Source organism: Alternaria alternata (assembly GCF_001642055.1).
Source record: "Alternaria alternata strain SRC1lrK2f unplaced genomic scaffold CC77scaffold_16, whole genome shotgun sequence".
Lineage (NCBI taxonomy): Eukaryota > Fungi > Ascomycota > Dothideomycetes > Pleosporales > Pleosporaceae > Alternaria > Alternaria alternata.
In genome coordinates, this window is record NW_017306205.1 from 760,538 (window position 1) to 782,314 (window position 21,777).

General features: G+C 51.5%; 8 protein-coding genes and 1 non-coding gene across 9 annotated transcripts; 3 read left to right on the forward strand and 6 right to left on the reverse strand.

Moving 5' to 3' along the window:
* Nucleotides 1-1,521: 1,521 nt before the first annotated feature.
* Nucleotides 1,522-4,886, reverse strand: CC77DRAFT_1022575 (MFS general substrate transporter). The gene is made up of 2 exons (XM_018525493.1): nucleotides 4,162-4,886; nucleotides 1,522-4,111 (listed from the first exon to the last, which is right to left on the reverse strand). The coding sequence occupies exons 1-2, from the start codon at nucleotides 4,465-4,467 to the stop codon at nucleotides 1,709-1,711; spliced, it is 2,709 nt and encodes a 902-aa protein (XP_018383786.1). The 5' UTR covers nucleotides 4,468-4,886; the 3' UTR covers nucleotides 1,522-1,708.
* A 1,888-nt stretch (nucleotides 4,887-6,774) lies between these two features.
* On the reverse strand, nucleotides 6,775-7,550 carry CC77DRAFT_940486 (hypothetical protein; the record flags this gene model as incomplete). Its single annotated transcript, XM_018534733.1, has 3 exons — nucleotides 6,775-7,151; nucleotides 7,222-7,408; nucleotides 7,464-7,550. 3 exons carry the CDS (start codon nucleotides 7,548-7,550, stop codon nucleotides 6,775-6,777), a joined length of 651 nt encoding a protein of 216 aa, XP_018383787.1.
* A 266-nt stretch (nucleotides 7,551-7,816) lies between these two features.
* Nucleotides 7,817-8,635, forward strand: CC77DRAFT_912001 (hypothetical protein; the record flags this gene model as incomplete). The annotated part of the gene is made up of 1 exon (XM_018533648.1): nucleotides 7,817-8,635. A coding segment is annotated over one exon (819 nt), but the record flags the coding sequence as incomplete, so codon positions are not given.
* Nucleotides 8,636-8,814: 179 nt separating this feature from the next.
* CC77DRAFT_1022577 (hypothetical protein) lies at nucleotides 8,815-9,784 on the reverse strand. The gene has a single exon (XM_018525494.1). It carries the CDS (start codon nucleotides 9,665-9,667, stop codon nucleotides 8,828-8,830), a length of 840 nt encoding a protein of 279 aa, XP_018383789.1. The 5' UTR covers nucleotides 9,668-9,784; the 3' UTR covers nucleotides 8,815-8,827.
* A 974-nt stretch (nucleotides 9,785-10,758) lies between these two features.
* On the reverse strand, nucleotides 10,759-12,244 carry CC77DRAFT_994014 (hypothetical protein). Its single transcript, XM_018536431.1, has 2 exons — nucleotides 11,405-12,244; nucleotides 10,759-11,339 (listed from the first exon to the last, which is right to left on the reverse strand). Exons 1-2 carry the CDS (start codon nucleotides 11,801-11,803, stop codon nucleotides 11,094-11,096), a joined length of 645 nt encoding a protein of 214 aa, XP_018383790.1. The 5' UTR covers nucleotides 11,804-12,244; the 3' UTR covers nucleotides 10,759-11,093.
* Nucleotides 12,245-13,184: 940 nt separating this feature from the next.
* Nucleotides 13,185-13,341, forward strand: CC77DRAFT_t68. The gene has a single exon. It is a non-coding gene; the product is annotated as a tRNA-Thr (tRNA).
* A 687-nt stretch (nucleotides 13,342-14,028) lies between these two features.
* Nucleotides 14,029-16,262, reverse strand: CC77DRAFT_1063684 (C2H2 type zinc finger domain-containing protein; the record flags this gene model as incomplete). Its single annotated transcript, XM_018528647.1, has 2 exons — nucleotides 14,029-14,993; nucleotides 15,041-16,262. The coding sequence occupies 2 exons, from the start codon at nucleotides 16,260-16,262 to the stop codon at nucleotides 14,029-14,031; spliced, it is 2,187 nt and encodes a 728-aa protein (XP_018383791.1).
* A 1,047-nt stretch (nucleotides 16,263-17,309) lies between these two features.
* Nucleotides 17,310-20,605, reverse strand: CC77DRAFT_1022580 (BRO1-domain-containing protein). Its single transcript, XM_018525495.1, has 4 exons — nucleotides 20,267-20,605; nucleotides 18,454-20,216; nucleotides 18,003-18,405; nucleotides 17,310-17,954 (listed from the first exon to the last, which is right to left on the reverse strand). Exons 1-4 carry the CDS (start codon nucleotides 20,272-20,274, stop codon nucleotides 17,657-17,659), a joined length of 2,472 nt encoding a protein of 823 aa, XP_018383792.1. The 5' UTR covers nucleotides 20,275-20,605; the 3' UTR covers nucleotides 17,310-17,656.
* Nucleotides 20,606-21,124: 519 nt separating this feature from the next.
* On the forward strand, nucleotides 21,125-21,445 carry CC77DRAFT_1063686 (hypothetical protein; the record flags this gene model as incomplete). Its single annotated transcript, XM_018528648.1, has 2 exons — nucleotides 21,125-21,209; nucleotides 21,294-21,445. The coding sequence occupies 2 exons, from the start codon at nucleotides 21,125-21,127 to the stop codon at nucleotides 21,443-21,445; spliced, it is 237 nt and encodes a 78-aa protein (XP_018383793.1).
* Nucleotides 21,446-21,777: the final 332 nt, after the last annotated feature.

Here is a 21,777-nt window from a genome sequence, read left to right on the forward strand (position 1 = left end):
ACAGTAGAGATGGAGCTTCCGTGGGCGAATTTGAGATGAGTGGGTGACGATGAGTGTCCGCAACATGTCGCACTAGTGTACGCTGTTCATTGCGTTTGTTGTTGACTCGCCTTGATTTTTCTACAACCACATCCTTAATACCTCGTTACTCTTTTGCACTACCAAGCTACCTGAACGGAATCGCGCAATGTCTGCTTCCGCGACAGGATTGGCAGATCAATATCAGATCTTGGATGTTAGCCCCGATGCCGCCCATGATACCACTGAGGATGCTTTCCATAGGCTGTCAAGAGAAAACCATCCTGACAAAGCTACCCACGATAAAAATAAACCCGAGCATCAGAAACAGGACATACTCAGAATACATGCGTCTGATAAAGCGCTTGTCAATGCGATGATTCTGCGGGTCCACGTCAACAAATTCCACCAGGGCAGAAAAAGATAGGTAAACCTTGACGACGATATTACAAGGAGCATCAGAATAATGAGCCATGGCCGCCAGCACGGTTCGACCAACGTCTATAAAAAAAAGGCTCTAAATCTGGATTTACCATGGGACAGCTTTGTTTGTACCTTTCCACCATAAGAGAGACATAGGATGCGTTCATGGCAATACCATTATGTCAAGCACCAACTGAAAGATGGAATATGGATGAAATCGGCATCACCATTGCGGAACCCCGTGCTCAGGACAACTATCGTTGGGTAGACTTTGTGCAATGGCTATCCGCGGATGAGAAGTTTGCTGACAAGAGTTACTCTAGAGCGATAGTCTATACCATCCGTGACACATTCTATGTCACTTTTGGTGTACACCTAGGGAAGCTCAATCATTTCCGCAATTCTTCCGTGTTCATGTTACTAGTCAGCTCGTTGCGCCAAGTTAATCTTTTGCTCCACAATGACCATACTTTATGACGCCGCAGATGATCATGGTTTATGATAACATACATTATATCTAGAGTTGAATCATTCCATCTTGTGGCACTATGAAGACGCAGAACAGACGAGCTACTAACAGATTCTGTGGTTTCGAAAAAGAAAAAAGGGAATAGGAGATGATTGCCTTGAATATCAGAAATCACCGCACTGAATGCTGCTCAATCTCGTCGAGACCGAGAGAGTATTGCTTCCTTCGCCACCACCAGACTCGAGTACGTGTTTCGAGTGAGAGACATTAGGCACTGCAGAATTTTGTTCTATCAGAAAATAGGTACATGTCTCTTTCAACTACGAACAACACAGCGATGCGTGACTTACATGTGCTACAGGAAAGTCAATATATTTACGTTCTATTGAAGTCCGCAATACAGACAAGCTTGGTGTAGATTTCGAAGATTTGAAGTGGCTTAGGTTGCGATTGCGTTGTCGCAGGACCGACAAGTCGCATTCATCGATGTGGCATTCGTATCTTCCTTTCACGTTTCAACAAAAGGGTTCAAAGCGCATAATATTGAGAACATTAGCTATATAGACATCCTCACAAAAAGGAACACAATCTTACGATATTGGTCGTGACAATGGTGTACTAGCAATGATTGTATTTGGCTACGAAGTTGCCATACGTAAGATGTGAATGAACCATCTATGCTAGGTCGGGTCCCAAATGTAAACAATCCCGTGGTATCTCCCTGTTACGCCATATGCGATATAAAAACCAGTTCTTTCAGCGTAGACACGTCGAACAACGCGCCGAGGTACAAGCTTGTCAACTGCTGCTCATCGAACTTGATGAGCTCGGCGTACGAGTCCGTACAGGTTCGATGGCCAAGCTATCACTCCGCGGCGCTAATCCCTCGGGCCAACTGCGCCTTTCTCTGTGTTCAACAGAGGGCAGTCTCTCATCTTCCTTATTTAAACTTAACCTCTTCTTGACTTTACTCCATGTCCTCAGTTTCTCGCCTGTGGAACCCCGTCGCTTCTCCCCAGCCTCCGATTCTTTCCTCGTCTTTTCGTCGCGCACAGGGTCGGAGAGATTCCGGGATGCAGGTAGTAAGTTGAGGTAGATAGGATACAATGCACCACCAGCATAGGCTGCCGTGATGACGCAGAAAGCGTATTGTGCATTGTTGATCTTGAGTGCGGCGTACATAATTGGAGGAATGACGGCTCCTCCGCCAATAGCTGCCGTCAGAAGTACGGAAGCATCTTTCGTATGCTTGCCCATACCTCGTATCCCCTGTGCAAAAATCTGAGGGAATAGCGGGCCTTCGAAGAACATGACGATGACAATGACTGCTGCACCAGCACTGCCCGAAGCATGCATGGCCGCGGCAGCGGAGGCAATCGCGCCCAGAAAGAAGACTAAGAGACTGAAGCGCGGTTTCACCCAAATGTCGATGAAAGCTGCCAGGAATCGAGAGACTGCAAACGCTGTGTGTCCATAGGCTTGCTGTGATACGTAATCCACTGAAGGCGAGACGCGATTGACGTACTCCTTGTACGAGGTGGAAGTGGACTCTTGACCGCCGACATAGCAGAACTGTGACAAGACCGCCATACCCAGACCAATCCAGAGAATTTTTACTGGCTTGGATCCAATATTGATGGTCGCCTCGCGGGCAAAGGGTACAGTACGTTGACTGGCAAGTTCCAGTTCTTCGTCGTTAGCTTCGGGAAGCGGTACGTAGAAGTAGACAATCGCAAGGACGATGTTGAAAAAGGATATGCCGAGGTATGTCCACTGCACGTCGATCAGGCTCGCAGCGTTGGCAGGGAAGAGTACTTTCTTCGCCAAAAGTGGGGAGACAATTGTGCCAACAGCCTGAACAGCTTGTGATAGATTGAGTCGCACTTCAGCATACTCAGGTGGCCCGCAGAGGGCTATGAATGGGTTTGCGCCGAGTTCCAAGGTTGACAGCCCTGCACCAGTGATGAAATTTGAGATAAGGAACGCTGGAAAAGAGTTGAGTACGGCGGAAGGCCAGAAGACGAGTGTTCCACAAGCATAGACCGAGAGACCGACCATGTAGCATGCTTTGAAACCCCAAGTCTTGAAGACGATCCGTCCGAAAGTTAAAGGTCCCACAATATAGCCAACATAGTAGGCGCTATGTTGACCGACCGTCTCCCATTCGCTTGTGCGGGCTACTTCTTGAAAGCGGGAATTAAGAACGTCCAAGAAGCCATAGGCGAAACCCCAAATGAAGAACAGTATAGTCACCATTATCACAGGGTATACGCTCTCGCGGTTGCTCCGTAAGGTAATATTCTTTTTCTGTCCAGTGTTGACGAAGTCGAAGAAAGTTGGTTGGCGCTGAGTGCGGGCGGTCGTTGCGTACGTAACATTGGTGTTCGATGGCCTCAGTTGAGGTAGCTCAGTCATGTCAGGCGTAGTCAAAAAATCCATCATGCCCATAGGCTCGTCACCGCCGCTTCTGCGAGCAAGAGGAGGTTTGCTGAGCGGAGAGGCGGGAGGTGTCAGCGGATCTGACCGCCGTCGAGAGTCAAGAATGTCGGGGTGAAGTACGGCCTCATCGCTTGTATGCGTCGTGTTGTCGCGCATGGTATGATCGATAACCCAACTAGGGAGGAATCTTCTGACGAGCGGCTTCAGAGCAGGAACACATCCACACATGATGCCCAGGTTGATCTCCACAGTGCTCCACATGAAGGATAAAGATGAAAACCAGGCAAAATCGCCAGTGTTTCTCTGTTCGTTGCCAGTTTCAGAAGACTGACGTTGAGCGGCTTCGAGTGTGTCGCGTTGAGCGTTTTGCAGGTATGCGATACGGATAACATCGACGACTGCGACAAAGATACCGAAACCGAACGTGATGACCAGTATTATCTTCTGCTTTTTCGGCAACCGCATACTAGTGAGTATGGGCATGGGTAGAAATAGAATGGCTATGTCGGTGATGATGTTGAGCGGTGCCGAGGAAAGATATATCGTGACTATGTTAGTGCAGTGAGCTGTATCGGGAACTGGAGAATCCCAAGCAGCACCAATAGGGCGACATTGAAGTAGGTTTAGAATAGTCAAAGCCAATCCACCAACATTGACAACGACAAGAGTCGTGATGGTGGCCCAACGAAAAACTTTATGCGTCCTGGACAGCGTGAGGTAGAAGAGGAGAATTGAGGTTTTGGTGGCCATCAAAGCTGGGTTCTATGGGGTCTTAGTGGGGGCGACTTGTGTATAGAGCATGATATACGTACATAGAGGACCGAGAAGACGAATGACGACTGCTTCATGGGCTCCCGCCATTGTGGGGGTATGTTCTCCTGCTTTCGTCCCAAACCTTTCGTTGTGCCATAGCATATAGAGAAGGATGCGCCAAATGCGAGAACCCATGCAAGGATCATTGTGTAGTCGTCCCATCCTGGTTTTCTGACGACGAGAAATCTGGAAATTAGACGGAAGCCAACGAAGACGGAGCATATCGCAAGCGTGGCAGCCGAAACTCCCAGCACCACGGGCCCTCTCGTAGGAAAATCGCCATTTCTGAAGTCATAATCCGCCATTTCGTGCGCCGCGCTATGATATGTATGCCGATGCCATAGAGGGAAGCGACCAGTGGGTACGGAAAAGTGTTCTATCGCTATCGCGGTCGCGGTCGTCTCGGGATCTGATGTTCAGGCCACGGCATTATCTGGCGCCAGCCTCGTCGAGTCTCAGTGTACAGGCGACGTGTGTAGTCTGGAAAGGAAGCGAGAGACGATGTGCAGATGGGTGGTCGCGAAGGAGACGGCTGCGTTGAGTCGAACAGTGCGCAAGACCACGCGGGTTGATGCGGTGAAGGGACTACCGACCCCAGGAAAGGCGGGCAGTTGAGCTGCGGCGAGCGATGTGGAGTGTGCATCGCTAAATGCGCGACTTGTAAACGTATTAGACGGCCTTGGGCCGGCGTTTGAATCCTTGCATCGTCATTGGGAGGAGCATCTGTCCACTTTGTGGGGAGAGAAACGCCATTTCGTCACAGCGCCTGTCCCGGTCGAATCTCACCGAAATGCCGGCTCTGTCGCTGCTGACTGGGCGGCGCCGTTTAGCCTTGGCGATCGCCCCATGGCCTGACTGATGTTTGTACGCTCAAGTCCTGAAATCTCGCTGATCTTTCTTGTATGAAAAGTAGTGGATGTTGCGCCATGAGTGTGTTTGGGCGCAATAGGTGGAACATGCAACAGCGGCCACCGTCATGTCGAACGAAGCTGTTTCACACAAGCTTGCGACTAGAGCATCATTCTAACAAAGTTAAGGAAACGCCAGTATGCACGTTGACTCGAGGAACCAGCCGTGACCTGCTTCCCCAGACGCCTTGTACGTACACAGTAAACCCTGTCAGGAGAAGGTGCGCAGCCTTCGAGCGATCACTGCACCTAACAACTTCATTCCACATTGCGGGGAAGTCCCTTCCACAGATCAGGATCTCAGCCGGCCTCTAATCGGCCTGGAACCGGCGAGCGCTGAACCGTTCGTACGGATATGGGGAAGTCATGTGCACAGACCCACATAGACGCAGTAGAGCCTCATCATTGGGCTTCGATCACTCTCGCTTGGCCTTGTCAATGGGTTTCGAAAAGCGAAGATAATAAGCCGAAGACTGTTGCACTTCACCTTCGCCAGACTGTCCAACTAGGTACGCGTGTAGCCAGCGGCACAACACGAGGTGGCACCGGTCTTCGCCCCGTGTCGTTGCATTGAAAGCGACCGTCCAGTAGCCGAAGGAGCTAAACCAGAATACAGGCTATTGAACGATGATCAACGTCTAAAATAGTAGATCATGTTCACGTAAGGCACGATCAACGGCATGCGCAGTTTTTTTCTTCGAGGTATCCTTTGGACCAGCCACCCCTCACTCACGCCACGGAGCCGTCAATGTCGTTTCAATGTAGATCGCTAGAGTTATGCGACCAAGAGTAAACAGTAAATGTAAACAACGATACTTCGATGGTTGTCACTTCTCTCGTGCCTGTTGCCTATTGCCTCGGTACACGGGTACCCTGGGATCTACCACACGTGACCTGATCACCTGGATAAGCCAAGTTTTTCAAGCGTAGAGGCGCAGAGGCAGCCATGTCTAGCTTACAGGCACGAAGTGTCCTTGCATATCAAGTTCATCACGTTCTTCGATCGATTGATATTTCCTAGGTATTAATGAGGCTAGTAAGCGGAGTGGACGACCTGGTCTTTGATCATACCAAGGTATTCATGAGTACACAACTATGGCTATTCCCATCTACGGCATGTATTGTCACACTCAAGCAGTAATCATGTTACAAAACTCCCACAACAAAGGAAAGTGAATAACTCAGATTAGGTGATTGTAGCAGTCTGAACACGGTAAGCGCGCTTCGGTGCACCGTCGGCCCGCGCTGTCTTAGCGCAGAATTCTCACTTTTCTTCCTCGCGAACTTTTAATGTGAGCATTCCACACCAAACAACACCCTTCGCTCTCAGCAAAACCACGCGCATGCTGTCACAACACGTAGCTTTATGTCGGCTACCATGCATCGCGTCGCTTTTCCGTCTATGGGGAAGGAGTATAGATTAGAACATGGCTCTTTCGAAGACTCGGTGATTCGCTACTCTCCACGATCACGAGTTCAATTTGTAGCCTAGAAGAAGCCAAAGGATCTGCCAAGATCATCCCACTCGTGTTGCAGTGTCTGAGCGAAAGCCACGACGACTTTGCGTCTTTTGTTGGGAGACATACCCGTTCCACATCAACCGGTGTGTGACGCGAATCAGTGCGAATGCGTATTTGATTGATGATTGATAATTGATGTTGTACATATGTGTCCTGAAGCAAAGGACGTACCCACGCGATTCCCTCACAATTCTTTCTTCTCTGTAGGTTTCTGGTTTGCACTAAATGCCATGGCCTCCTGCTTCTCGCGTTGCTTCTCTGCAGCCACAGGGGTCGGTTTGTTCATGACAAGTACCCAGAGCGCCGCTACTGCCTCTGCTGCCAGTGCTATCATACTGGCACATGCAATACCCCAAATGTTTATGCTCACGCTTCCAAGTGGTGCGCGCGGGAAACTCAGTATCCACTCAACATAGTATGGCACCCAACCAGCGGGAATCCAGAACATGGGCGACTTGGAGAACCAGAACTGGAGGACGAAGCGAAGGCCTTGGGTGCCGAGCCAGCGGAGGGTCGAGACGGCGGATGTAAAGGTGGACTGATGTGAGCGCAAGGAGCCATCTAGACAAAAAGGCGTTAGCGATTATAGCTTGCAAAGATGTCCAAAGCATCTGTCAGAAGAGATACACACCCAGCTTTTGGAACTCAGCCATAGCCTTGTTGTGTTGCCTGTCCAGTTTCGCCCATTTTGAGAAATTGTCCTGAGGCGACGTGTTGCCCAGCTCGCGCTTCAAACGAACAATGTCTGCCTTGAGAACCTGGCATCTCTGCGCAGATCCAGAGGTAGGCGTCGGTAGCTTATTGTAGAGGATCCATAACTGCAATGTGTCAATCCGACGTCCTTGCGCATCTGCAACTTGATGCGGGGCTTACCAGTTCATTAACCGTGGTTGCGCCCACCGTGTTGATGATGTGGAGCAGTAGCTGCAGGGTGAAGACTACCAGTAGAAGGGACGGCATGTTCGGGGACGTTGGACCAGTGTCGCGATGCAGCGTGTTCTCATTGCATCGTGTTTTCAGACGGGGTGGAAGCGTCCTTGGGCTATGTCATAAGGCAATTTGGCAGCTGCAGCAAGCTAAGGCGGGGGCCGTGCGCGAAGGCTTCTATCTATTCGCTACACTGTTGCTCCTTCACACACGTCTACCAGCCTTCACTCTGTACCCGTACCATCAAAGCGCCCGGGTTGTCCGCCATGGCAATCAAAGATGGTCAGAGTAACGAGTTTCAGAAGCTGGCTTACAAGTCTTTGAGCAACTACTTCCAGGAGCACGCGGATGAAGTTATTGAGATTGAGATTCTGCCTCCTGCTATACAGCCGCCGGATGGTATTACCATGCAAGACGGATCGAGCCTAGGAATCCCGAAAAAGGTACTCGCCTTGGCTTATGTGGAAGCTCGGCACCTGTTCTTCATGAAGGACCAGGGGACTCAGGACCTACTGGCTAGTTCATGGGCATTGCAAGCGACAAAGATCATACTTCTGTTCGATCCTGAGCATCTTACTGCAGCAAATTACCGGAAGCGCACACTGTCGCTGCTAAGAAATGAGCACGGCCCTCATGTTGGGACCCCATATCACAGAGCACTACGTCAAGAGCTTTGCTTTCTAAACAGTATCCTTACATCTCCACTTCATCGTCAGTCTAAGTCGCCTACGTTATGGTATCACCGCTCGAATATCGTGGAATCTTTGAGACTCATCGAACTGAACGATGCGCCGCAAGACCGCATAGCAGAATTTTGGCACAGTGAACTCGCTGCTGTTTGCAAGTCTGGAGAGCAGCATCCTAAGAATTACCACGCTTGGCAGTATGCTCGTAAGCTTGTACACAAGATCGAGAGCCATGGATTGGCCGATGATGTCGCTCGTCGTGTTAAGGACTGGTGTTGCAGACACCCAAGCGATATTTCTGGTTGGTCTTTCATGCTGTGTTTGATGCCTATCACAGCTGCGTCGTTACAGCAAGAGCTAGTGGGAGATGTCATCAACTACGCGATCAGTCTCGACTGTACACAAGAGTCACTTTGGATATTCATACGTACAAGTCTAGCGCTAAGCAGCACTACGTTTTTAACGTCCTACCAATCGCTACAAGCTTATAAAAAGGATCTGGAGGAAACCGATAGGCACACAGTGGCAATGGAACGCGTGTGCAATGCTATAACCTGGATTGACACCCATCGACAGTCAGGCACGTGAACAAGATATTTCATCGTTGAGCAGTAATCTCATCCTCTATACTGAAGCTATAGCCACAGCCACCACCCCTTTTGTGTTTGCCCAAAATTGGGCCATCGGACGCCTAACGACAATTCGCTTGGTCATGGTCCTCCGCTCAAATGCCGCACTGATGCGCTTCAACACACGATCAATTGGCTGCCATACATCCCATGGAATGGAGTTGCGGGCCGCGGATGATGCTATAATACTCGAAGATGCTTGTCGAGGTAGGCTACATGTATTCTGCTCAATGGCACCAGGTGCTCCGAAACCAGATTGAGGAGAGCTAGTCGTCTGGGAACATTCATCCAATACTCTGAAGGCTGTATCCGGGACCAAGTACCTCCTGGCTTCGACTTCCTGTGTGACATGTGTCGAAAAAAGCGTAGCGTCAGACCCTCGTCGATACAACGTAGGCTTCGGTCGTTCCAGCCCAGGCTCGACTTGAATCCCTATTGAGCTCGCAGAAACATGCCTTAGGAGTAGCACACCTCCTCTTTGCTTGTCGAAAACACGATTCTTATCCGACGATCGCGCTCTAAACAACCGACCGAAGTAAATGTCTCGCGTATCTGGGGTTACCAGGTTTTTGTATACCATGTAGCTGTCTTCAAATGGACCCCAGACCACAACGATAGAGTCCTCGTTATATTGTTCAGAAACGCCTTTTCCACTGTCTTGGTCCACCGATCGTCTAGATAGTCCTTCCTTCGCTGGCAGCCAGAATACGAAACCGTGGTCATATTTCGCATTTTCCAGTTCTGTTCGAACATATTGCAATATTGGTTGCACATTTGATTTCCACTCCAACTCGCGGTCGATACTGGAGAGAAAAGGCTCATGAAAAACAAGCATGATAAGAATATGATGTTACGATACCTGCATCGATACTAGTTGCATCTCTACTTATAAGGTCTTGCGGGACGCAGGTATTAGCCAAGCTAAACCGCCATCCACCCCACAACGTCACTCATGCCGATCCCACATTCAATGGGTCGGACCGGTCGTATAGACTTGCTTCGACTGTTCAGCCTCGACGGACGTGGTGCGCCGCAGACTTGACACGTAAATGCTCGCGTCACCCGCTCAGCCAATGATAATTATAGAGCCAGATGTGGCGGTGCTGAGAGTGGCGGAGTTTACCAACAAGCAATACGATTGGTCGGTCCAGAACTTTGGTCAGGATAATATCAGAAGAATCGCTGTAACTCATCTTGCAAGCACATCCAAAGGATCCAACAAAGTAAAAAGCTAGCGATACTACTAAGAGGGTGACGCTCGAGGCTTTTGGTGGTAAATGGAACGAAACCAAATTGCGAACCCAAGTGCTTTGCAACATCTGATTCAAGTGCGTATGGAGGTATTTTAGCTGTTATAAAAGTATAGAATCTCTGGGTACGGGGCTAACTGCTAATCGAAGTAAACAGAACGAGGACACTACCTAAGTAGGTATTATGGCTTTCCACCGAACCAGATTTTAACTTTCCCAAGCCGTCTTCCATTCCCAGCGTCTACCAAGTCGCATCCTTTTACCCTGCATAGACTTTGTCGAGAGGGGGTGATTGGTGTAGATATCTTTCTTGGGTTCAAGAGCTTCGTCGTCTGCACGGTCTGCTCTCTTAATATGTCCGTTAGTGGAGGACTTTACATGCTTGGTGGCCTCAGGGCTACCAACTTCACTTTGGCCTCTCAATTCCCTTAGGTAGCTTGATAAGAACCAGCAAACCTGCTGCAGTCATCAGCTGTACACATACCGCTGAACTTCCGTAGCGCAATATATTTGCTTATCTACTGGTTAATCCTTCAGATACCATTTGTCATGTGATAACACCCAACTTTTCAACAGGGCTCAAGACATGGCAGATTCTGGGGGTAAGATAACATGGTACACAAGAAGCTTGAAGTATATAATGAGGGATATGTTGCTCAACGAAGATTACGAATTACTCAAAGATTATGGTTAGTAAACTCTTACTATCACTGATCGGTTCTGGGCTCCTTGGTTTACAACGCTTTCCAGATACTGTTCAACAACTGCAGCGGAAGAGAAGGCAAGACTAGCCAAAGAGCAATTAAAATGTATTTCGTGATCTCATAAGCCCGAGCACTTCGCGCTAGACCCTTCCATTTCAGTCCCAAGAAATCGAAAATCATCCCCCTAGTACCCATGCCTAGACCCACACGATAGCCATCGGAAGTCCGGTGCAATCCGGAACCCATGTTACCCATGTCAAGACGGCCGTTCGCCAACAGGATCCGTTGCAAGATATTTACACCACGCCTAGACCTTATTGGGCCCACGCTTTGAGCCATTCGCAAGATCAGCGAGATCCTCCATGAGATCATTCCAGATCTGCTTCACCATTCCTTCTCCCTCCTGGCGGGTCGCGGTGAATTTACTGGCAACAGCCTCAGCCATACCCTGGTAGGCGGACTGGTTTGAGTCGGTCATCTCAGACATTGCGGAGGGGGAGTGGATGTGGGTGCCGTCAGCAGAGACGGTGTAGATGGTGGGTTGCATGGGGATCTAGGAACTCTCTCGTTAGTACTCTTGCGCAATGAGCAGAAGATTAAGGCTAGGGTAAGACTCACGGAATCCTCGCTCTCAGCACTCCGGCTAGCAACATTGGCCCATGGTAAGATGGGGACTCTAATTCCCAAGGGCGCACTTCGGGTCTCCGGGTTGAAGTCCGGGAAGTGCATAAAGTCCAGTGTGCTGGAATCGCCGACGGACTTCAAACTCCTCGATGTGTTGAAGCGTCGGACTTTGTTGCCGGTCTCGGTGGCTTCGGGAACTGGGATGGTTTGCTCGCCGTGAAGGCGGATAGGCCCAGCTGGGCGATTTGAAGCATACGGCTTGTCGGTTGTGAGGAGGGATGACGACGAAGTCGAACCTGTCATTGACAGCTGGCGAACTGTGAGACGAGGACCCAAAAGGCGAGGGCCGGCGAGGGCACTGATGATGCGAACGCTGGGTTTTGAGGCTGCCATTGCGAAGATGTGTGTAGTGTTGAGGTTTGTGGGCACTGTTGTGAGTGGAACGCAGCTGGGCGCGAAGAAGTAGTAGGACTTGAAAGAAGCAAGACGAGCGATTAGTAGTGGCTTATAAGACGATAAGGTTTCAGTGACGCAGGTATGCGGTTCGGAAGGCGTCGGAGAATGGGAAGCGCTATCAGATGCACCGGTAGACAGGAACAGGTGTTGAGAGGACAGGAATGACAAGCTGAGCTCGCGACACAGTGAGGGGAAGCCGTCCTTTTTCTAAGCCCTCCAGCCTCACACATGGCAGCTGCGACCACGTTAGACTCCTTGGCCAGCGTTCTGGAATCTTTACGGAGAGCGGTCAGTGAGCTGTACAGCGATTCAGGACACCCTCGTGGATTGTTCACTTCATAACGACAGGCCACATCGGGGATGCAGCGTTGGACTCCGTGGTGCTCAGTGGATGGGAGCTTGCAGAGAGGGAGCTTGGGCCATATACTATGCTCGATGTGGCACAAGGGCTGGCCCGAGCCAATGGAAGAGATCCGCTCTCGCATGCCCAGCACGTCTCCCCCGCACTTTTGATCATGGTCGCAGCGTGCTCAAATGAACCGTCTCACGTCTTGAACACTCGTACAGCATCCGATTGAAGCAAAAAGAAGATGGCCACGGACAGACGACCCAGAGCATGTCTGTCGCGATGTTGCTTGACTTGCAAACAATGGCGCCAAAATGTCGGTGTAGCAGTTGTTGAGCGCACAGTTGCAGGGGGGATCACCATAGGTTTAGCGATGTCGGCTCCCTCCCGTCACCATGCACAGTACGTATTTGTGCCTGTATGATCGGCTCTCCACCCAGTGCGCACAAGCTTTCGGTGACACTTGACTGGGCAAATGAGGCGGGCGATAAGGAGATGGGAACCAGCCTATAGTAATTTACCAAGACGTCAAGATCGGGATCGTGTGATGCATATATGCCTGCCTTGCCTGTAAGCATGATATAATCTGGTAGTGGTGGTGTTGCGCCTGGTAGTTCGCATCTTGGAGCTGTGGAGGGTCAGCGGCTTCAACTCGGTGTCCTATCGACCAACCTCTGTAGCACAGACGGTCACTCTCGACCAGGACTTTGAGATTCCATTCGCAAAGTCTTCCCAATAGGGTAAAGTGAGGCTGTGAGGCTGTGGAGTCCATGAATAGATGCGTCCCACCGCCCTGACTAAGACACACGACTGCCCCGCTATGAGCTGCCTTGCCTCCGTAGCGAATCCGGCTGCAATCATTGCAAACCAACATGCTCCACAGCACCGCTTGCAGTCGTTTGGCCTATGTACTACAAACCATCAACAACTAGTACTACAGACCTCAAAAATTTGCCATCCAACAGCAAAATCGGCCTGATGGTCTAGTGGTATGATTGTCGCTTCGTAAGCCAGCCCACCAGCCATCTCCTCTCTGTTCTCCCATCTAACAGTCCTTTCAGGGGTTTCCTACCTGGATACAGTGTATCTGTTGTGTGACAGGCCCCGGGTTCGAATCCCGGTCAGGCCCATCCGATCTTTTTGTCTTTTATGCCTTCTTTTCGCTATTATATGCTGTTAAGGTAGTCGTCGGATCAGTTTTGGTGTTGAGGGAAGAAAAAGAATATTTTTTTGCTTCGATAAGATCGCCAGACGTCGAGTGTTAGCCGCATGCAGTAGCGAATGGTTTGCAGGAGATCGCAGCGTCGTTGTGGACATGTGGTGCGCAAGGTCTAGGGGTCACGCGAACGGTCGTAAAAAGGCAGTAGCAGTTTGTTGCGAACCTAGTCTGTGCATCCAGACCGAGCACAAGCCTCACCAAGGTCGCAAGTAACGAACCAGTCAGCAGCAGTCTGGGCATGCTTGCTTCTAGATACGTGCGGCACAGAAAGCAAAGGAAAACACATCTCCTAGCAACCAACGCCCCGGGAAGATCAAGTTCAAGCTCAAAGCTGCATTTCGTGTGGTATCTACTCTCGTCTAAACCAGGCACTAAAACGCCAAAAGGTAAAAAACCACAACAAACAGGCCTCAAAGCCCATCGTCTCCAAAGCAAAACTCCCTCGTGTTCTCCAATCCGGGGGGTATCAATGACCCTGAGGTGCGAAGCAATGAAAGTGGTATCCAAACGAATCGTGAAATGAAGTCGTGAAAGCATTCGAAAATCGTAAAGGCAGCAAGGGCCGCCAGAGCAAAGGAAGAGGACGGACAAGCAACATCACCGCCCGTCGTAGGAGTCGCTTACCCAGCCGCTGTTGTTGCCGCCAGCGTACATGGGCTGCTGACTCCCCTGCTGGTAATCGCTCTCTTCCTCAAAGTATTCGCCTCCACTAGACGCATCAAAGCTGCTGCGACCGCTAGCGTCGCCATCTTCATCGGGTGGCCCAGCCGGGAGCTGGTCCCACTGGATGCCCGCAAGTGCAGGGTACTGAGCCAGAAGTGCGGCAGGCAGGAAGGGCTGTGGAGCTTGCATGCCACCCGCCTGAGGGAACGGTTCGAAGCCAGATTGCCCAGGCATCATGCCGTTGAAGTTTTGAGCTGGCATGGGCGCGAACATGCCGTTGCCATTGTTCAGCTGCTGATTCTGGCCATCCCATTCGCCCTTCTCACGCGCCTCCTCTTCGAGCAAGGGCCGGATGCACACGCGACCTGCCTCAGATCGAAAGTGGCGTCCGAGGGCATCTGCACGAGCAAAGCGCCTGCCGCAGCCCCAGTTGTTGCCGTTCTTGAGGTTACCACGGCATACAAACTTCTTCTCGCCTGAGTGAAGGCCTTCGTGTCGCTTGCGGTCATGTTGGCGGGCAAAGGCTTTGCCACAGACACTGCAAACAAACGGACGTTCGTCTGTATGTGTTCGCAGATGCGAACGGAGGTTGTACGCCCGCGTAAAGCGCTTCGGACACAGTGTACACTGGAAGGTTGCAGGGTGCTTCTGTGTGCGCTTTGGGTTCGACCCATCGGCTGGCGCAGGTCGCGATGGATCTGCAAGATCCAGTATGTAGTCGCGGTTCGGCACGCTAGATGTAGACGAACGGCGCGAGGATTTGTTCGAGGGCGAAGGAGAACGAGACTTTGCTGCGTTGGGAGACAGTGAACGGTGCACTTCTGAGCCTGGCGTGGATGCGCGCGAGCTGGCACTACTGAAGGGATCAGATCTGGCGCGAGTTCTGTTCCGGCTGCGTGCTAGTATAGTGTTAGAAATGCTTGCACGACTTCATCGGACTGCTTACATCTGTCTGGTGGGCTCAACGCATCTACCTGATGCTCTGGCTTCGGCGGCTCAAAGCTCGCTTGTCGCGACGGCGGTGCAAAGTCAATGTTGATTTCTGGCGGTGACATGGCGTCGGCCTGACCAAACTCAGGCACAGGCTGGTTCAGTGAGGGAAACGGCTCGGCTTGACCTGGGTAGCCATTCATGTCTGGAGGCGCGTATGGGTTCATGTTCTGGTTGAGGCCAAAAGTGTCAGGCTGGAATGGCGGAAGGACTTGTTGGTTCTGCGGGAGCAAACGAGGCGAGATATGCGGGCTGTTGCCCGCGCTGATATGCGCATTACTGCCGTTCAGATTGAATCGGTCAAATCCTGGGACAGGGTCCTGGAACAGCTGAGGATCGTTCTGCGCATGGAGGAGGGGTGACGGCTGATCGTTATCCAGGCTATCCTGGTGGTGCAGGTATGGGGAGTTGTGTACCGAGGACGCATGTACCGAGGACGCAGCATCGCTGTTGCCCCTAGACCTAGACCTATGTTGGCCAAATCCGCCTGCCATCTGCCCCCATTCTGTAATCTGTCCATATGCTGCGCTGGGATCCAACGACGTGTGTCGCGAATGCCCTGGTGATCTGAACGGACCCTGGTTGATGTTTGGCGACGCATGTGGACTTGGGGTTTGGTGGCTGTTCATGCTGGGCAGAAGGTGCGGCGGCGTAGGCGCGTTGTGTTGTGTGGCTGCCATTTGGTGCATAAGATCTGAGGGATTGATGGATTGGCTGTGTTGCGACTGAGCGTCGAGCATGTGTGGGTCAAGCGTATTCCCAAGATACGACGGAAGCGATTGGTTCTGGCCAAGGTCGTTGCCCTGGAAGAAGTCGTTGAAGTCGGGGTTGTTAGAGTTCGCAATATCAAGTGGGTCGGGCGAAATGTTGTTGTTGTTGCCTTGGGGGCCAAATTGCGGCGTATTATGCTGCGAGATAGACTGAGTAGCCTGGAAGAAGCTTGGGTCGGCAAAGCTGTTCTGCTGAGGGAATTGCTGTCCTTGGGTCGTGGTAAGGAACTGGGTGCTGTTCAGCCCCGCGCTTGTGACTGCGTACGAGGATGGGTCTTGAATAGAATCGAAGCCCAAGCCGACGTTATGCTGGTGCTGGAAAGGCGCATGTGGGCTAGGCGAGGGAGAGTGCGCCTTATGAATGCGCTGGCCTACTGAGGGAGAGCGCCCTCGCTGTTGGATATCCATAATGTAGGTATTCGCGTGTTCCCAAGAATAGGTGGGATGTGGAGGAGTGAGCCCTGGAGGCCGCGCTTGGGCCAGCGTGGAGAGCTTCGTAAACACCAAGAATCAAGGGCGAGCTGTGAATGGTCCGATGCCCTCCAGGAACACGCAATGTCCTCTGTTTACTGGCTTCTCTGCTGAGGCTGGTGAGTGTGAAGGAGGCGCAGTGTTGTCGTCGGTCGCAGAACACAGCCCACCTCACGAAGAGCGACGACGCTGGAAGCGGCCTAGTCCGCTATTATTAGCCCCGCAATGGGAGAGCCCGCTGCAAAGCTCCCTTGTGTATTCCTCTGTTTCAGAGTCTCGAGAGACGTGAAACGATAAGCTAGGGGATGTGTTATGCGTTGCTGTTCTGCCTGCTGCTTGTGACGTTCAGTGAAGCTTGAGAAGGTAGCTCGACGTTGGCCGTAGCAATGGCGACAAGGAAGCGCGGGTAGGAGTCCCTGAGAGATTACGCGCTGGTCGAAGTTGATGGTCGGCGCGTGATAATCGCAAAGCGACTCAGGACTGTTAGGTTCGGTGGAATCGAGCTGACCGCTACTGTCACTCGAGGTCTTGGGAATAACAGTGCAACTCGCCCCTCAGCCCCCAGCCTTATACAACAAGATCGCTCGCCTGCAAGACAAGCGCAGGTTCACACGAGCCCGTCCATTGGTGAAGCGTCTAATAACCGGGCGGTCGAAGACACCGCTGAGGAACACCAAAATGGTGCCGAGCCGTCACAAAACGTTCGATATCACACCCTCGGCGATCAATCCCACTGCAAAACTACTGGTCCAATCTCACAGACCGCGCGATTCTTGCGCGCGGAGGCCATCCAGCGAGCCGTTGCGTCCGTGAGGTCATTACCCGGGGCCCACAGCAGCGTTCTTTGCACTGCCTCACTCGAACCAATGTCGCAAGGCACACTTCCTCAAGGCGGACTTCCATCTCCCCACATACCAAGCCCTTATTCCCATTCTCGACAATTTTGTGAGATGCATTGCTACCATCGATAATAATAGTATATTTGGTCCCAGGGAAACATTTTCGCGGAGCCGCATACGTGCATATACATCGAGTCTAAACCTTGGCTTTCCCCTCCATGTGCTAAACAATGTGCTGTACAGAGCCCATGTGCAAAACACGCCACCAGTAACTTGGGAAAGAAATCCACAGGTCAGTGCATTTGCGACCACGTTGGTTCTGCCAGCGTCCCGTGTTCTCTATGCATCCTAGTAGCTCGCACGCGCTACGCATCTGTCACAGCAACAGAAAGTCTAGAAACATAGTCGGAGCAATGTAATGCTTCTGTTCTTACAATGGGTATCCTAGAGAATAATGTCCAAAGAAATGAATTGCCGCCTCACGCCCGCAATTTAACCAAATTTTAGACCTTGCGCAGGATCCCATCGCCCATCCTGCGGAGGACCAGCCGAAGGTCGAGCATTGCCAGACGATGTAGGCACACCACCAAATCGAATTCCAACCTCTGGTGTCCACATACCGGACGGTGGAGGTACGTTTGCTCTGGTCGGCGTTGGAGCTGCTAATGGCTCCTCTGCATGTGCAGTGGCACCATAATTTGGGTTTTGTGCGTCTGCCTGTTTCTGCTGATGCAGCGAATTCGTCGTCGCTTGCTGAAGGCCGAGGGAGCTCATTCGTGTAGTAAGATCGCTAGCAACATTAGCATATGTTTTGGAACTGACCATGACATTCACGTACCCCTCCAGGTGTGACGCCTCTGACTTGCGGTTGTAAGCAAAAGTCCGCGCTTCATCTCTAAATCGGTTCACGATCTTAGCGAGGTCATTGTAGAACTTTCGTCCAACGTCGAGATTGGAGATGATCTCCTTGTACTTGAAATATGCATTCTCCAGGTTCTGTAACGCTTGCTCACGCTTCTTCGTTGATTGGTCGCCGCGACGAGCGATTAAGAATGCTGCGTTTGCATCTTGCAGTCGCTTGATGGCCTCTGTTTGCTCATTCTCTTCGTCTTTGATCATGTCTTGGTCGGCATCGTACATCTGGAGACGCTTGTCGAAAAGCCCTTCGAACTGCACAGCCTCGATTGTCTGCATAGGGTACTCCCGCTCTAAGCGAGCAGCTTCACGCAGCAATTCCGGATCTAGCTCACTGTTAGGATATGGCATGTGTGAAGATGCGTGACACTTACTTATGTCATCCTGCTTTGCCTTTGTTCGCAATGCCTCGATCTTTCGTCTTCGCCTGCTTTCGAGCCTACTGACCTCGTTGAAGCTACCACGAAGCTTGCCAGCTTCGCGTTCGACATCTCCAGTGATTGCGGGTCTCCTACCGCTTGGTACATAGTTTTCAAGCTCGTGATCCGGTCCGCTGAGTAGGCGTATGAAGTGCTCATTCTCCTTCAACTTTGTCTTCACAATATTATCGCTGTTAGTGGCGGCCTTGAAGTAGCCATCAATTTCGTTGATCTGGGCATAGAGCTTGGGTGCGGCTTGTTCTGCGGGGGGTCGGGTCCAACGTTCTGTGCCAAACTTGCGTCGTGCGCCTTCGTCCTCTGCGGCTTCCGACCTGAGTATGTCGACGCCTTCTTGATAGATAGCCTGATCCGTGTACATGAGCTTCTTCGTATCCTCCATCGAGCGTAAAAGACGATTGATGCCATCTTGCTGGCGAATTTCTTCGGCGTGTGCTACAAGACCTGGCGGTAGTCCTAGTGGCTTCTCAAGAGCCTGCAAGGAGCCAGGTAGATTCAGGCTGCGGAGTACCTCATGGATCTTGTTGGTCAATGCCTCTAGCTCTTCAACAATGGTACCATTGACCAATCGATCACGGCGGTCCACATAGATACTAGCTGCCAGGTGCACGGAATAAGGTACCAACTTGGAGAAAAGCGCAGGGCCAAGCTCACCGCGCTCTCCTAACATGGAGTTGGACTCAGCTATCTCCTTTGGAACTCTTGACACAACCATGTTGGCTCGATCGAGGATTTTGAGCTCTGCTTTTGGCGGTACAGGTAGCAGGTAGATCATATCGTTGTCCTTCTCGGCCCGCTTCAGGTCTTCCGTGATGCGGTTCTTCAAGCCGTTCAGGTCTGCAAGTACGACCTTGTTGATGTAGCGCTGCTCCTTGAGGGCCTCGTTCACGCAAGTCAGACTATCACGTAGTCGTGCCACTTCCTCGCCGTACTTGCGCTTTTCGAGGGAATCGCAGGCTGCACGGTATTGAGCAGCAGCAGCAAAGTGGTGGTGCTTTGCCGTCATGTGGTGTATCCACTCGCTGCTTATAGCGTCCGATTGTATCCCAGCGTCTCCCGCCTCGTTGTAAAGATCAGATACACGAGCGGCTAGTTTGGCGATAGTCGCGTCTTTCATTCCATCCTTGACAGCCTTCTGCCAGAAACATTCTTGCCCTTGTGCCAACATCAGCTTTTCCAAACACTCGAGTGTCATCAAATCCATATCCTCTGGCGGCTCTGTCCGTATCTCGGGCAAGATGGTATTCCTCAAATGCGACAAGACTCCAGCGGCGAGGCAGAAGTTGTTGGCTGCCATCTTCAGTCCGTCGGGCGTGCTTCGGTTCGACGACATGGCTAGCTGCGAGTACATGGCCGCGAGGTTGAACATGATGTTGGCGAGTTCGAAGCGGAGGTTGTTGCGCGATGTCGGCCGGCTCGTATTGTATCCCAGCGCAGGATACCATGGGAACTCTACGCCAATGTCGATGGGAAACTTCCCACTCAGCCATATCAGCTGCGCCGCGTATTGTTGAAGCTTCGGGATGTTGCTGGGGTGCGGTTCTTGGGCGTGTGTTGCAACCGAACGTAGCTTCTCGATCGTCTCCAGGTCTTTGGTGAACATGTCTGGATGTTGGTCATATTTGGAGGATATGTACTGCTTGATCGCGTCGGTGAGATTTACCGAGTGTGACCGTCGGAACGGGAGGAACAGGATGTTGCTGGCCATTTTGTAAATTTTATCGTGTTCTGCCTGGCTGTTTTTACTCACGAGGCCATAGGAAAGAGATGTTCGGCGTTGTTTACACAAGTCCAGTGGGAAGACGTCACCGCCCGCAGCAAGGTCCAAGCTGTTGGGCATAGGTGAGCGATGCAGCTTGAGCCCCGCGCTAGCTAACGTGGGGCGGGCGCCTTCTCAGGGTTCATTCACCTGCAGGAACAGGGCCCAGCACATGCGACATTTCCTATACCGGCATCGATATTGTATGAATCTGATGCGTGTTCTGCCATCTTAGGCGGCGCGTTCGTCTTAGAGAACGTGCGCTGATACGACACCCGGGGCGGAGACGAGTTCGGTTTTTCCCGCCGTGGAAACCGAACCATTCGAAGCCTCGCACCAGCCAAGTATTGAACACTCAGCGCGTTGAAGTATGCGCGACTTGTAAAACCGAACGCGGCAATTTACGAGTCACAGGATCAAGGACACAGTGTCCTGACGCGATGGCATCAGCGATCAAACCAAATCGTCCGCTCCCGGACCCTCAATGAGCATGTTTCATGCCACCAAATTGTCGGCACGTCAAACGAGATGCGGTCAGTGTACATGGCTGAGGCGCGTCGGGTTCCACAACCCGGAATGTCGTGATGGAAGCTCGATATGTCAGCGGGGCGCGACCACAATCTATAACAATCTAGCCGAATTACAACACCATCTTGAAACCTGCGCTTCCGTTGTTCGTCAGGTCCATCCGCTAGTGAGTCCTATATATACCAGTCACAACTGCTCTTCACAGTTATCGACTAAATCCAACTACTACGCCACATAAAAGCCCCACGACCCGCACTACGCTTCGGACATACTGCTAGCAACATCATTCTATAACTTCGCACCACATTTACAACCTACAAAATGACGCACACCTACAAGTTCAACGTTGCCATGAGCTGTGGCGGCTGCTCCGGCGCCATCGAGCGCGTGCTCAAGAAGCTCGATGGTCAGTCTTCCTTGCATTAGCTGTGCGCTGCGATATGCAGCATGTGCCAAAACCCATGCGAAATTTGCTCTAATCATGTCGCAGGTGTTGAGTCCTACAATGTATCGCTCGAGACTCAGACCGCCGAGATTCAGGCAGCCGACTCGCTATCCTACGACACCGTCCTCGAGAAGATCAAGAAGACTGGCAAGACCATCAAGTCTGGCGAGGCTGATGGTGAGGCCAAGGACATCTAGGCAGCGCAACGTACCGATCCACGTACGACGACTTTCTGATACAATTCTTTTTGGGGGAACGAGCGATGGACATCACGGTCGTGTTTACGAGCAAGCTCTGTGCTGCCGCCACGGCCCTCTACATCTGGAGCGATTTTACAAATACCGCGATTGAATGAAGGATACCCTTACCACATACATCTGCCTTGCTATGTGACGTGAACTGAGCTTGCTTTCTGGCTCGATTAGACCTGTTGCATCATTGTTGCAAGACTGTTTGATCTAACTAGGAGATAATACCAACCTCTCAACAGTGATGCACATGCGCCATCATAGTCCTACAGCGTCGCGGC